Genomic DNA, 14,992 nt, shown 5'->3' with positions numbered 1-14,992 from the left:
AGTGAGGAAGGCATAATCTCCATGTGACTGCAGCAATTTAATGGCCACTTGAACGACTTTTTCCCCCCTCTTCCCTTCACCATATAAATGCCGTATTAGTCATTCTATAATTCTGGTTAATAAAAATGTAATAAGGCTTTGCTGGTTGGTATGATATGTGTTGCTACCTGATTCCTTTTGAAACCCCACTAATGTGATGGCGTGACCCATGTGGAGTGGAGGTCCCTGAGCCGGGGCGACAAAAAACTGAGAGAGACACAACACAACGCAAAGACACAACATAAGACAGTCTAAGGAAAAGCGAGGGCCAGGTGGGGCATTGTCCTCCGATGGAGAGACAATGACCCTGAACACAGTCTCCATGTTTATTTTATGGGAGTTGGTTAGATGAGGCTCAAGGACATTTTGCAGCTATGGGCAAAGGTTGTTCATTTCCCAGGCTACCTAAATGATCAAACTTTCTTCTGCCAAAGCTGCAGTCACATTCAGCTGAAGCTTACGGTTAACTATTTCCTTCTCAACCCCCAGGTTCTGGCTGCCATCAGCTGCCAGCTTGTTCTGCTTTGCAGATGCAGGTTGTTGAAGTGTGGCTTGCCAAGCACTTAGCCTGGCTTTGGATGTCAGTCTTCACAGTCCTCCACAATGTGACATGAAAGAAATCAAATACACATAAACAGATAGTGATAAAAAGATCAGTAAGACACAACAGCAGATTAGGGATGTAACCAAATTTTGGAACTTAGAAAGGATGATAAGTGGCAATTGACATTGGCATTAGCGTAAGTGGAAAGCTAAGACCATTGGGAACCCGTAAGATGACCCTTGGAACATCGCAAGCTTGAAGACACTAATAAAGTAACAACCCTTTTCAAGAAGCTCCTGTAGAACATATACCATGGCAGAGTATAAACCAAGAAAAAAATGAAAACATGATGCCCAAGACACAATATCCAAAGAGGGGAAAAGGCAAAGGGAATTGCCAGGATGGTCAAGAAGGGAAGCCTCAGAAATCCAGCTGTGAAGTGAGGTTAGTATTCAACGTGGACTGTTTTCCAACAGAGTGAGCAGAAGCATGCAAGATGTCTTGAGGTTTAGCATTAGATGTCTTGGGACTAGGACTAGCATTCCAATGAATTTGATTGATTAAAAAAATAGTTACAAGTAAGCCAAGAATCAAAAAGCCAGTAAAGAGTTTCTACCTCCACCTCTTGTTGGAACGATCTGGAGACACATGCCAAAGCGTGAGGTTATCAGAATAGAGAATCATGGTTACACGTTTTGAACAAATAAGCAGGACTTCTTCAGCCAGGGGAAGCGGAGGCAGAGCACTGCCCGCTAAACAGTAAACTAATAATAATTAAGCCTGTAAATATTTTCAATATTAAATGAGAAAGTTAGGCCTTTACTTAATAAGTAATGAGGAAGCACATCAGATCAGTAGTGATAGCTTCAGAGTTGAGCTATACCTTGGATTCAGAGAGCAATCTAATGAGGAGGTTGACTTTCTTCAGGTATTGTCTTCCTTGTGGAATGTCATGCATTCTCAGAGCTCCCCTGACCTAGCATAACTATGCCCAATCATCAATACCCTCTGTTTAGGACACCCCACTACCGATAGCATTTGCAGTCAGCTTCATTGCTCCTTTGCTCTTCCTAATGTTACCCGACCTTGAATGCCAGGTTCTTGAGTCTTAATGTCATAAAAATGAGCATTGAACTCAGTACAAGATCAAGCAAACAGAGTTAATTGAAAAGAACTTGTGCACAAGGAAGTCAGCCAGAAGAGCGAAGTCGAACTCCCTGAGAAATTCTGAGGGTGTCTTATACCGGGGCCTTGGGATGGGTGTAGGGCTTGGGAATAAGGAAGGATGAGGTCAATTGTCCCACGGTCGTAATCAGGCTAAAATTGATTCCCAGGTAGTCACAAGGTGTTTTCCGTGGTCAGTGAACCATCTGAAGGGCCTGTAAAATAATGCTTGCACAAACATTCATGGTAATTGGACAAAACAACTATTTTGCAGAACTGATGTTAAGAAAGGATGTCATTGTACATTCTTTCCATTAAGAATGGTTAGGTTAAATTCAACAATGGAATTTTACTGAACGCATGGAGTCATGGTCAGGCATGTAAGACGAAAGTTCCTTCAGTCAGCATGGTGTCCAGTATTACCCCTACATCGTCTCATCAGCGCTCACCCCGTCTGCTTCCCCTACTGAATTATGAAAGCTCCCAGAACAAAAATGGGCCCCCTGACTCCTCGCTGCAGAGGGCGGACCAGGCATTGGAAGTCATCCCCAACATTAACCAATCATGACCGATGGGGGACAACCTGTGAATGTGTAAGAATTTAGATCTGCAGGGACAAGCTGTTGTGAAACCGTCTTCAGAACTCAGGGCCAGCAACGCAAAAAAATGACACAGAAAAGCCACAGAAACGACTCACTCGCTTTCAATACCGCCCACCGAATGCTGCTCGCTTTACGGCAAGTACCAGGCTTGGCGCCAATGCTGCCGTTAAAGGAACGGAAGCCTCTGGCGCGGAAGCCGCGACTTCCCTTTTTGCAGCGCCGGCTAGGCGGGAAAGTGCGGCCGGCGGTTGGAGGGAGCCCTGGCCCCGCCCCGCGGTCCGCACTTACGCTCGTCGTAAGGAGTGTTCCGGGAGGTCGAACCCAGCGCCGGGCGCCGGTTGAGACCCAGCTCCGCATCTATGGAGGCACCCGTGGAGGCGGAAGTCGAGAATGAGGACGGCGACAGCAGCTACGGAGACCTGTGCTGCATGGACAAAGGCCTGCGGAGGTGAAGGGTGCCCGAGGGACTGGCGTCTTCCTTGGGACCCACTCTGAAACTGCCCTCAGAGGTGCAGGGGCCGCGCTCTCTCCCTCCTCTGCGGTCCTGTTCTATGGCATACTGTTGGCGTCCTCCTTGCTTTGCCAAGGACCCCCGCCTCCCCTGATCCTGCCTGTCCCTGCGCTGACCCTTCTTTGACACTCTCGACATCGGCAGCTGTGGAGCCGTGTTCACACCCCAGCCCTCCGCCCCACCTTCACTGGCCGTGCCTCGGGTCTTTTTCCCCGTTCCAGTTTGTCCTTTGCAGAGCCCCGCGGTGCATATGTTCTCATATTTTTTGCAAGTACTAAGCTTAACCCTTTTGAGGTCCCCGATCCCTCTTTCATGCAATCCAGTCTTGTGCATGATGTACCTGGCTGTTTCTGTGTGTTGTTGACAGGCCCCTTCCCACCTCTCCTCATCCCGATCTCTTAACCATTTCCCCACCGGCAGTCTACTTCGCCAGGCAGAATGACAGCCAGGTCCAGCCTCTGCTCCTCTGTGCCTTTTCACGTGCTGTTCCTTTGCGAGCCTGGCTGTTCATAATTAAACATCTTGTTCTGGATCCTGGCCCAGAATTTGCCAGAAGACCCCAGGAAGACTTATTTTTTCAAAGGAATATTTTATATTTAATCGTAACTGTCATTTACTGAATGCCATCTGTGTGTCCATCTTACATGTATTATCACCGATCCTCACAACAATTCTGCAAGGTGGTAATTGTACAAGTGACAAATCTGAGATTCAGGATATAAATAACTTTTCCAACCTAATGCACCTGATGGGCGATTGGGTTCGAATTCACACACATTTCTGTCTGCTTTTTCTGCAGTGTCACATAATCTGCACAATACTAATTTCCAAAAGCAGAAATGTTTCAGAAAGTAAATAGCTGTCATTAAGAGCACGTGCTAATAGCATAAGATCTGGACTAAATAGTTCAGTAAATGACAGAAACTACATAATTGGGAAATATTTCAGTCATACCTATAGATATTGCTAGTTTGACCTGTAGAAATACTGCATCTTTTTCTACAGGGGTACACAGAACATGGAGCAGATGCCATGTCATTGTGTGTCCTGGTTCTCGACTGTGCCTCTATACAGCTCCCCTCAACTATGTATGCTAGTTTGTATTCCTGGAACTGGTGTCTTCAGAGAGGTTCAAGTTTAAATGGCAGTAATTGAGAGAATGAAGAGATAAGTTCCGTTTACGGGTGGTACATTTCAAATGTCAAGGAGGGTAGATAGGCACTTTTTCAGTAGAAATAGCAATACTCAATGATTTCTTTTTAAATCAGTTACATTCTGGGTTAAGTAGCCATTGTAGATAGATAAGTAAGATTATAGACTCTAGAGCCAGATCTGGATTTATACTGGCTCAGTTAGGTAATAACTACAAGAACTTGGACACATTTCATTTCTGTAAACTTCAGTTTCCTTATGATACCTACTGTTTAGAATTTTGAGAATTGAATGAAATGAGGAAACTGAGGCTTGGAGAGGTTAACTCATTTACTCAATTAACAGCAGAAAAGGTGGTAGAGTGCAGATTTGCTCTGGGCTATTAGGATCCAGGGCTTTTACACTGATGCCCTCACTGGGTGCTGATGACTTTGCATAGAGAAACTAGAAATTCCTAGGGTCACTTGCCTCTCCTGGGAGGGTTTCTTGTTTATATAAATGGTCCAAAATGCTGGTTTGTGATACAAATCATTGCACCTTATGAGACATTTAAAGGCTACTTATAAGTAGGAAGGATTTCATTATAGAATGAGTAGAGCTCACACTTATCTCCAGGGTATTGGGTAAATTTTAATTTTTTGTTCATGATTTAAAAATTCATTTTTACTTGTTTTTGATAATACATGTTTTCTTTTATAGCATATCAGAGTTATCCTTAGATTCAACCCTCCATGCCATCAATCTGCATTGCAACAACATCTCAAAGATAGAAGCCATTGATCATGTTTGGAATTTGCAACATTTAGATCTGTCATCTAATCAAATAAGTCAAATCGAAGGACTAAGCACATTGACAAAACTACGCACTTTAAATTTGTCCTGCAATTTGATCACAAGAATAGAAGGTTTGTAAGTGATTTTCATGTAATCTTTTGAATAAGGAAGATCATTTAAGTCCATTTTCTTTCCTTCCCAAAAGAAGGATGAACGTTAAACTTTTGAAAACTGACTCTAAAATTTATTATATAAAAGTTTATCTTCTAGAGAAGTTATCTTTTTATTTTGTAAAATACCAATAAAATGGATTTCACTGTTGTTTAATTTGAGACTGAATATTTGCTTCAAAACAAAACAAAATAGCATTGTAGTATTATGTAGCTCTAATTAATTTGAATCCTGCAAAAGCTTTATTTTATTTTATTTTATTTTAGGGCTTGAATCACTAATTAATCTGACTAGACTGAATTTATCCTATAACCACATAAATGATCTTAGTGGTAAGTAGATTTGCTTAATTTTCCTATAATCCTGAATATTTGCCATATGCGGTGAGTTAGACCGAGCTCAGCATGTCAAAAATCTTAATAATACAATTTTTGACCAAAAATCTCACCTAGAGAATGTGTTGGTGCCACAGCTATACCTGAATGAAAAATTGGAACAAAAACTAGAATGATCAGTAACAGAAAAAAATAGGATAGGAGAGACCTCATTTGAGGGAACTAATATTTTAATCTTAGATAATAAGTGAATATACTGTTCTATAGAGAAAAATTGTTGCAATAGAACTTTTTACAGTTCTCTTGTAAAAATATTCTACATCTCTGCTGTCTGGGATGGCACCCAATACCCAGATGTGGCTTTTGAGCACTTGAAATGTGCCTAATGCACTAAGGAACTGAATTTGTCATTTTATTTTAATAACATTTTCATTTAAAATTACAAAGCCACCTGTGGTCATTCTGCCATATCAGACAGTACGTGTATATAGCATCCCAAAGGCTATGGCAAATTGAGGATGAAATATATTGTTTTTTTCTTTTTGACTTTAGCATTCATAATTATTCTTCAAATAACCAATTAGACCTGGCAGTTCCTCTAATTATCTTCTGATCTTTATCAATATTTGAAACAGCCTTACTCATGTTTGTTTTCTCCCCTACTGAAAAAACACTACCCTACATTAGGTGTTTAGTATACAGAAAAATGAAATGATCTAATCCCTACCCTTAAGCCTAAGTAGCAGCAGTATTTTAATTTTTTAAGCTTTCTCCCCGAAGATGTGAAAGTATTAAGATTGAGTATTGGCTATAGATCTGTTACTGCTGTGCACTGTTGAGTAAAGCTATTTTTTTATACAGTTTTCTTATCTGAAAAATGTGAATCTTGGATAAGTTCATTTATTTACTCAAGTATTTATTAAAAATCACTGTATCAAAAGATAAAGTTCTTGTCGCAGGGCTTAACAGTGTAGTAAGAAAGAAAAACAAGTAAGATCGTGGCAGCCTCCCAAAATAGGCAAAATATTTGAGCACACGATTCCCCAAGAGGATTTCCAAATGGCAAATAAGCACATGATATACAAATGTTCAGCATCCTTAGTAACTGAGGAAATGCATATTAAAACCATAATGAGACCCACTTCATACCTACTAGAATAGGTAGCTTTAAAAACTATAGCATGTGGTGCGGGTGAGATTGTGGAGCAGCTAGAACATACATACATTGCCGGTAGAGTTCAAATGGTACAAGTACTTTGAGAAACAATTTGAAGTATTCTTAAAATGTTAAATGTACACATACCATATCATGTAATCCCACTCTAGGCATTTATCGAAGAGAAATGAAAACATGTTTAATCAAAGACCTATACATGAGTGTTTATATGATTATATAGCTTTTCATATCATCATGTTTCTATGATTATTTATAATCTCCAAAACCTGGAAAGTACCCACTATCTGTCACCTGGTAAACAGATAAATGGTGATGCATCCATACAATGGAATACTACTTGGCAATAAAAAGGAATGAACTATTGATACATGCAGCAACATGGATAAATCTAGAAAGAATTATGCTAAGTGAAAGCCAGACACAAAAGGCTACACTGTATGAATCCATTTATATGACATTCTGATAAAGGCAAAGTTATAAAGGTAGAAATCAGATCATTAGTTGCCAGGGCTTAAAGATGGGGAGAGAAAATTGCTATATAGGGAGACACTGATTGGGGTGGTGGAAATTCTGTATCTCAATCATAGTTAAACAACTGTATGTTGGTGAAAGTGCAGCAAACTCCATACCTAAAAAGGATGAATTTTAGTGACTTACTGATAAGGAATATAAAAGTATAGTAGACCACCCTGGAAGTTCTAATAGATAATTCTTATTTTTAATTTTATTTGTTCAGAAACACCTTGATAAATAATTGCAGTTTATATGCTACAGCATGCAGAGACACTAAGGCTTGCTCAAGCTTCCCATGATAGAGAGTCTGAAGGAAGTGTGGCTGGAGCAAAACAAGTGAGGGCTTTGTATTCAAGAAGAAAGACGAAGTAGGCAAAGGGTGAAGTTTGCATATTTTCATAGGTACAATAGGAAGCCATTGGAGGGTTTAAACAAGTGACATAGTGCATGTGTTTAAAGGATTACTTTGGCTTCTGAGTGAGGAAGAGTAGATTTTAGGAGGACAGGAATGGAAGTCAGGCATCCGGTGGAGAACTGCTACAGTGTCCAGAAAAGAAGATGGTGACTTGGACTAGGGTGGAGACTGGAGATGGGTAAATGTGTTTTGTGGATAGACATCATAGGACTTGCTGATGGATAAGATTAGGGAATGAAGGAAAAAGGAGTTGAAGGTAATTAATGAACATGAGTTTTCTCTAGTCATAGGGGATGATGGGAGTGCTTTCTAATGTGGGATGATTAGGAAGGAAAATGGAGAAATGAAGGTTGAGAAACCTGCTGGGGGGGTGTGGGTGGGTGGGTGTGTGTGTGTGTGTGGTCAGAGGTTGGCTGGAGACCTAGCATGTGACATGATGGGAGGCATTGGAGAGCATGTGGATGGAGGAGGGCCACTCTAAGGGGACAACCAGCAACATGGAGCAGGACCTTTTCAGTGTAGGCTGAATTTCAGAACAGCCCTTCCAGAAGAAGGGAGGCTGGGGCGCTGGTCCACTGACAACTTCCCTTCTCTAGGACTGAGGGGAGCCCTGCCGGCTTTGATGCCTTCACACTTGCATGCCACAGTGTTGCTCAGGAAGCGCCACTTGGAAGCAAGTTCTGAGGCAGGAAAGAAACAGCCAGTTGCACCCCTGTGTTTGTAACAGCATCATTTACAATAGCCAAGATTTGGAAATAGCCCAAATGCCCATCAGTAGAGGAGTGGATAAAAAAGCTGTGGTACATTTACACAATTGAATACTTTGCAGCCATAAAAAAGAAGGAAATCTTACCCTTTATGATAGCATGGATGTGAATTGAGAACATGCTAAGTGAAATAAGGCAGTCAGAAGAAGTAAAATACCATATGATTTCACTCATATGTGGAATCTAATGAACAAAATGAACTAACAAGCAAAATAGAGAAACAGCCAGTCCTTCAGGGGGTATGCCAGCAGGGTGCATGGCCCTGGGGCACCACAGCTGAGCCAAGTCAGAGGATGCCCAAGGATGGGTTTCCTAGCACCACCACACTGTAGGTAAGCTGAAGCTACAGATATTACCAGAGAACTAAATCAAAAGGCGTGCTGTTTGTATTTTATGCTCAAACCAACAATTGAAGTGTACTCAGTGTCTGCTTATGAAAAAGAAGCCTGGAGCCATTCTTTATGCTGTTCTGTAAGTATCTCCATGGCCTGGGGAGGCCCATTTGTTTTGTTTGAAGAGAACCAGGCTCCAGGAACCTCTGTTCTTCAAAGCAACAGTTGACTCAACTGAACCCACCTCATGAGAGCTGCTTTCACAGCGAGTCATCAGTCATGCTGCTGCTTTGCCTCTCAAAATAGAACCCACCTACAAATGTTTGGTGAGATACTCGGGTAGCTGCTGCGGTGACATCAGCAGGGTTTTTTTGGCTTACAGGTTTGATGCCCCTTCATGGAATCAAACATAAACTTAAATATATCGACCTGCACAGTAACTGCTTAGACAGCATCCATCACTTACTTCAGTGTGTAGTGGGCTTGCACTTCCTGACGAATCTTGTTCTGGAAAAGGATGGTGAGGATAATCCTGTCTGCCGTGTACCAGGTAAGAACTAATTAACAATGTTCAAATTTTTGTAACACTGTTCAAAGCAACTGGTGTTTTTAACCTGTTTTTATTTGTCTTAAACTTGTAACTTTTTACTATGTATTTAGAAAAACATGATTGCAAATAAATTATTTCATTTAGACAAACTAAATTGTTAAAAACAGAGTGCACAGATTAATCATTCTATTTAGACAGTTACATTTGATAAGCTAGTGCCTCGAAATTAACATGTCATAATGAAATATTTTTATAACATTGCAACTGTAGGTGATGTATCTGGTAGTTGATGAATCTAGTTGATGCTAGAAGTAACTAACATTTTTTAATGCCTGACTTTTCATTTTGAATGATTTGTTTCCAAGGATACAGAGCGGTTATGCTCCAGACCTTGCCACAGCTTCGAATCCTGGATTGCAAGAACATATTTGGTGAACCAGTAAATCTGTCACAAATAAATTCATCAAGTCTGCAGTGCTTTGAAGGTCTTTTGGATAATTTAGTTTCATCTAATTCTCCCCTAAATATAAGTGAAGATGAGGTATAGTATTGGGTTTTTTCCTAATATAAAGGTAACTTCATCTTTTGATTAATAGTAAGCATAAATGTTAAGGATTTGGGTTGTGTCTGTCCTAGATCACTGACATCATGCCAGTGGAGACAGCCCGCATAGATGAGATGGCTCCCCTGGATCAGTTTGCGAGTACACCGACGGACAATGGTTTGCCATCCTTTATGTCTGTATGTCCGTCTTCTGAGCCAAAGAAGGTTAATCATGAAGGCGATTTTCAGAATGAGATGAAACTTCAGAAATTAGATGATCAGTTTTTACAGCTTCTCAATGAAGTAACTATTTTTCTATTTTTCTAAACAGTGCATTTGTTGAATAAATAGGAGTTCAGAAAATTTAAAATAAAAAATGGGTTCAAGTGGACCAATTCGAACGCCTTTACTGTATCTGTGTGTGTGTATATTTTTGTCTTTTCCAGAAACAGAATTGTTATAGTACTAATAGGAGGAAAAGGTGACACCCTTTCTCCCTTCGTTTTCCTTGTCCTCCTTCAAAGCTTTGTTAAGTAGTTTCTGTTGTACTTCACCTTATTTTCAGTGACCTACCTATATTATTTCAAAATGAAGGAAGCAGAACTCAGGATTCACATCTGCTAACATGGAGAATTTTGAGTCTCTTTTGACCTCCCCTATCTCTTCAGTCATTTGATGGCCAAAACGACTTCTGGGACTCACAGCTGAAATCAAGTATAATTTATATACTTCCTGCTTCAACTTCTATTTCCAGTAGACCTTCCCCATTAATCTCTCCTTCCCTAAGATACTCATTCTTTTTTACCCTTTGCACTGGTTTTTAGAATCTTTGAACGTGTGGATGAACTACAATTCCTAGAACTTGTTGTTTGGGTCTACAGCCCTCGCTCTGACCGGCAGGCAGGTGTTATCTTGACCACCACACCTTCTAGCGCACAGAAGACTATTACCTTATCCTCAACCTGGATGTAGGGTAGAAAGGTTGTTGATAGAGAGACTAGGCTGTTAATCAAGTATCTGTCAGTATTACTTCACAACTTGTAATGTTCACTTTTTTTTCCAAAGATGAGGTAAGGGTAGGAAACAGAGAATGCTTATGGGATATTTACAGTTCAGTGGGTTTTTAATCATACTGAACTGTTGTAGCTATGACACTAATAATGCTAAATAAACAAGGCCTGCCCTAGGTGAGTGAGTGAGTAAGTGACTGAGGCTGCAGGGATTCTTCGTGCCAGGGCGCCCAGAGAGATTTTCATTTGGGACCACAGTTGGAGATAGTGATAGAGCTGGGACACAGTGCTGGCCTAACATTCTTTTGACATCATTGATGACATATTACTAAGCTTTTCGACTCCTCCATTTCCTTAGATTTCATCTCCATTTTGTCTAATGGCCAGCTTTTCGACCAGTGAATTTATATTTCAGCTTAATTCAAATTTGAAATGAACTTGGCAGCTTCTCTTACACTGTCATATCATTCTCACTACAACCCAGTCAAGTAGATAGGAATTAATACATCACTGTTCTTGTTATATGGAAAAGAAACCCAGGAGTTTATCTAAGAATTCTTTGTTTAGTAAGACCTCTTTGAGCTTCAATCCCAAATCTCCTGATATACTACCCGATGTCCTTGAATCCAATGCACGGATTATCTATCCCTAGTTTGTTATTGCTATGTAGTGTTCTGTTGTATGAATGTACCAACATTTATTTTTCATTGCCCTCTTGAGGTTCCAATGGGTTACATCCAGGTTTATGACCATTACTGTACAAGTCTTTTTGTGAGCTTATACAATCATGTCTTCCTTTTTCTTCAATAAAAAGCTAGAAGGTGAATTTCTGGATTATAGGCTAAGTGTGTATACAGTTACATAAGAAACCGCCAGAGATTACCCAGAGTGGTCAATACATTTCAGTCCCACCAACAATGCAAACTGTCCAGTTTCCCACATCCTCACCAGTGTGGGTGTCAGTGCTGATCTTATTTTAGCCATTCTGCTGGGTGTGTTCTGGTACTCATTATGACTTTAATTTGAATATCACTAATGATTGTCAGTGTTGAGCACTTTTTATGGGCTTATTGAATATTCATAAATCTTGTGTGAAGTGTCTGTTGAAACTTTTTGCCCATATTTTTATTGAGTTGTTAGACTATTACTGGGTTGAAAGAATTCATTATATACTCTGCATTCTAATATCAGATATTTGTCAAATGTATTTGTCAAATATTTGTGAATATTTTCTCTCAAATTGTGGATTGTATATTCATTTATTTTAATGAAGTCCAGTTTATCTTTTTCTTTTTTTTTATGGTTATTGCTTTCTGTGAATTTTAAAACTATTGGGTATCCCCAAGTCACAAAGACATTCCCCTCTATTATTCTCTAAAAAGCTATGGTTTTACTTTTGCACTGAGGTGTCTATAGGGAGGCAAGGTTGAATCTATTCCTGTCCTTGTGGATATTCAGTTCTCCCAGAACCACTTGCTGGAAAGGCTTTTCTCTCCTGGGTTATTTTGACACCTGTGTTGAAAAAAGTCACATGACCTCACAAACTATAGAATCTGTCCGTGGTCCCTTTTTTCTATTTCTTTGATCCATTTTTTGATCCTATGCCCAAACCATACTGTCTTGATTTTTGTTTCTTCATAGTAGTTTTCTAAGTCTGTTAATATAAGTCTTCCAATTTTTTTTTTTTTCCAAAATTACTTTGGGTATTCTAGATTCTTTGCAGTTCTTTAAGCTTTAAGATCAGCTTATCTCTTTCTTGAAAATTAATATCTTAATACTGAGTCTTAAATCTGTGAACACATCTCTAGTTAGATTCATTTCATTGTTTTCAGCAGTATTTTTCAACATTCCAGTTTTACACATCTTTTATTAAATTTATTCCTAAGAATTTTGTTTTATAACATGATCATAACTGAACAATTTTTGTAGTTTTGTATATGAAACTACAATTGATTGCTGTTTGTATGTAAAAATGTAGTTGATTCTTGTATCCTGTGACCTTGCTAAAAACTTATTAGTTCTAGTCCTTGTTTTATATATTTCTGATGATTTTCTACAAGAACAATCATCTAGAGACTTCTTATTTTTCCCTGATCTTAATGCTGTTCCTTTTGCTGTATTGCAGCAGCTAGGGTCTCCAGTGCAGTGCAAAGAGAAATGATGAGGTGGGCATTTTTCCTGGTTCTAGAGCATGTTCTATGTGGCCATTCAGTGCGATGTTAGTTACATGTTGTTTATAGGTATTCTTTATCAAAATACATTTACCTCTGTTCCCAGTGTACTGAATTTTCTCATAGTGTTGAATTATTTTTTCTTCAAATGTTTTTGCATCTGTTGAACTGATCATATGATTTTCCTCTTTATTCATATAATAGGGTGAGTTATATTAATTAATTTTATGATGTTCAACATTTCATTCTTGGGATAAACCTCATTTAATTATGATAATTCTTTTTTATATATTTCTGGACTCAGTTTGCTGGTGTATTAACAAGGGGTCTTATGTCTTTGCTTATGAAGGATATTGATTTATGCTTTTACTGTAGGGTCTGTGGTTTTAATGTCAGGGGTTAGTGCTGCCTATGTAAATGAACTGTTCCCTCCTTCTCTGTTTTCTAAGAGTTTTTGTAAGACTGGAATTATGTCTTCCTTAAATGTTGTAGAGTTCATCAGCGAAATCATCTGGGCCTGGGAGGTTCTTAATAATGAATTCAATTTCTTTATTAATTCTAAGGCAACTCTTTTTTCTTTTTCTTAGTCAATTTAGCTGAGGGTTTTATTGATTTCTGCAGAAATCAACTTTGTTAATTGTATCTACTTTTTCACAGTTTCTACATTTTATTTCTTTTCTACTTTTAGTTTACTTTTCATTTTCTAGCTTCTTAATGTAAGTGCTTAGGTTATTGAATTTGTTTGGACATGTCTTCTAATTTAATGATTCAAAGCGATGAATATTCTTTTAAAGCACTGCTTTAGCCATATTTGAAAGATTTTTTTCTTTTCATTATTATTTAGCTAGGAATGTTGTCTAATTGCTCTTGTGATTCCTTTATCCAAGAATTATTTAGAAGTGTCTCATTTACTTTCTTTTTTCTCAAAGAACATATTCTGGGTAATTTCCATCTTTTGATTTACTCAGACTTCTTTCATTGACCAGCATATGCCTGTCTTGGTGGATGTTATTTGTGCACTTGAACAGGATGTGTGTCCTACAGTTGTGACGTCAGAATAGGATGCTTGATAGTATTTTCAGATGTTTCATGTCTTTACTGACTTGGTTTTTAGTTCTTTCAGTTGCATGCAAGATATTAAAATGTGATTGTGGATTTGTCTTATTTCTCCCGTTAATTTTCTTAACATTTACCCCTGGTTTTTAGCAGTTTGACTACATTGTGTTTACGGATGGTTTTCTTCATATTATCGTGCTTCAGGTTTGTTTCTCTGAGCATTATAAATTTTTAAATTATTTCCTTACCCATTTAGGAAAATGTGGACATCACTTCTTCAAATATTTTTCTGTCCCATTCTCTTTCCTCTCTTTATTCAGATCCCACTTGATCTGTTGATATTGAACCGCAGCTCTTTGAGACTCTAAATATCTACCTTACCAACTTTTTTCTCTGTGTTCTTCATATTGAATAATTTATATTAAACTGCCTTCAAGTTCACTTACTGTTTTTGTCACCTCATTCTTCTATGAAGCCCAGTGAATTTTTACTTCTGACATTGTACTTTTCATTGTGAAATTTCCTCTTTTTTTAAATAATTTCCCTTTCTTTGCTGAATTTTCTTCTCTCTTTATTCATGACGAGCATAATTTTTATGTCATTGAGCACAGCTATGACCACTATTTTAAAGTTATTGTCTGCTTATTTGGACATTTGTGTTCCCCCAGTTTAGGTCTCCATTGATTGCCTTTTCTCTTGGGAGTAAGTCATACTTTCCTGGCTCTTCCTATGACAATTGTTGGCTTTTATTCCTGATATCGTGAATGTTACGTTATGGAGACTTGGTACAGTTATGAGTCTCCAAAGAGTTCGATATTTGTTGTGGCAAGCATTTAACTTGCATTGATTTAAACTATTCACTTTTGTCTCTTGGGCTGAATTTTGTCCTTTACTTGGCTTCTTGCCATCTCTCTACTGTCCTCTGAATCATCAGACCCCAAAACTTGATTTTTATACCTGAATTTAAGACTCCCATCAGGATGTCCAAACCTTTGACATCTCTGGGCCACACTGGAAGAAGAAGAGTTTTCTTGGGTCACACATTAAATACACAAACACTGTGAAAAATATGAGCAAAAAAAAAAAAAAAGATTTTAAGTAAATTTACGATTTTGTGCTGTGCTGGATTCATGGCCATCCTGGGCCACATGCGGCCTGCGAGCTGC

At 38.8% G+C, this 14,992-nt stretch overlaps 1 protein-coding gene across 1 annotated transcript in view; it reads left to right on the top strand.

Annotated features, from left to right (window-relative positions):
• Positions 1-2,609: 2,609 nt before the first annotated feature.
• LRRCC1 (leucine rich repeat and coiled-coil centrosomal protein 1) overlaps positions 2,610-14,992 on the top strand; it is a 29,439-nt gene continuing 17,056 nt past the window's right edge. The window contains exons 1-6 of the mRNA XM_054594864.1: positions 2,610-2,797; positions 4,712-4,917; positions 5,224-5,289; positions 8,879-9,046; positions 9,412-9,587; positions 9,683-9,892. Of these exons, the coding sequence (XP_054450839.1) occupies positions 2,709-2,797; positions 4,712-4,917; positions 5,224-5,289; positions 8,879-9,046; positions 9,412-9,587; positions 9,683-9,892 (915 nt within the window). The 5' untranslated portion in view covers positions 2,610-2,708. The remainder of the gene's footprint in view (positions 2,798-4,711; positions 4,918-5,223; positions 5,290-8,878; positions 9,047-9,411; positions 9,588-9,682; positions 9,893-14,992) is intronic.

The sequence above is a fragment of the Pteronotus mesoamericanus genome, unplaced genomic scaffold, assembly GCF_021234165.1.
Source record: "Pteronotus mesoamericanus isolate MK-2021 breed Mesoamerican mustached bat unplaced genomic scaffold, CSHL_Meso_final scaffold_54, whole genome shotgun sequence".
NCBI classification, from domain to species: domain Eukaryota; kingdom Metazoa; phylum Chordata; class Mammalia; order Chiroptera; family Mormoopidae; genus Pteronotus; species Pteronotus mesoamericanus.
Note: the sequence above shows the minus strand (reverse complement) of the source record. Positions and strands in the feature narration are given on the sequence as shown.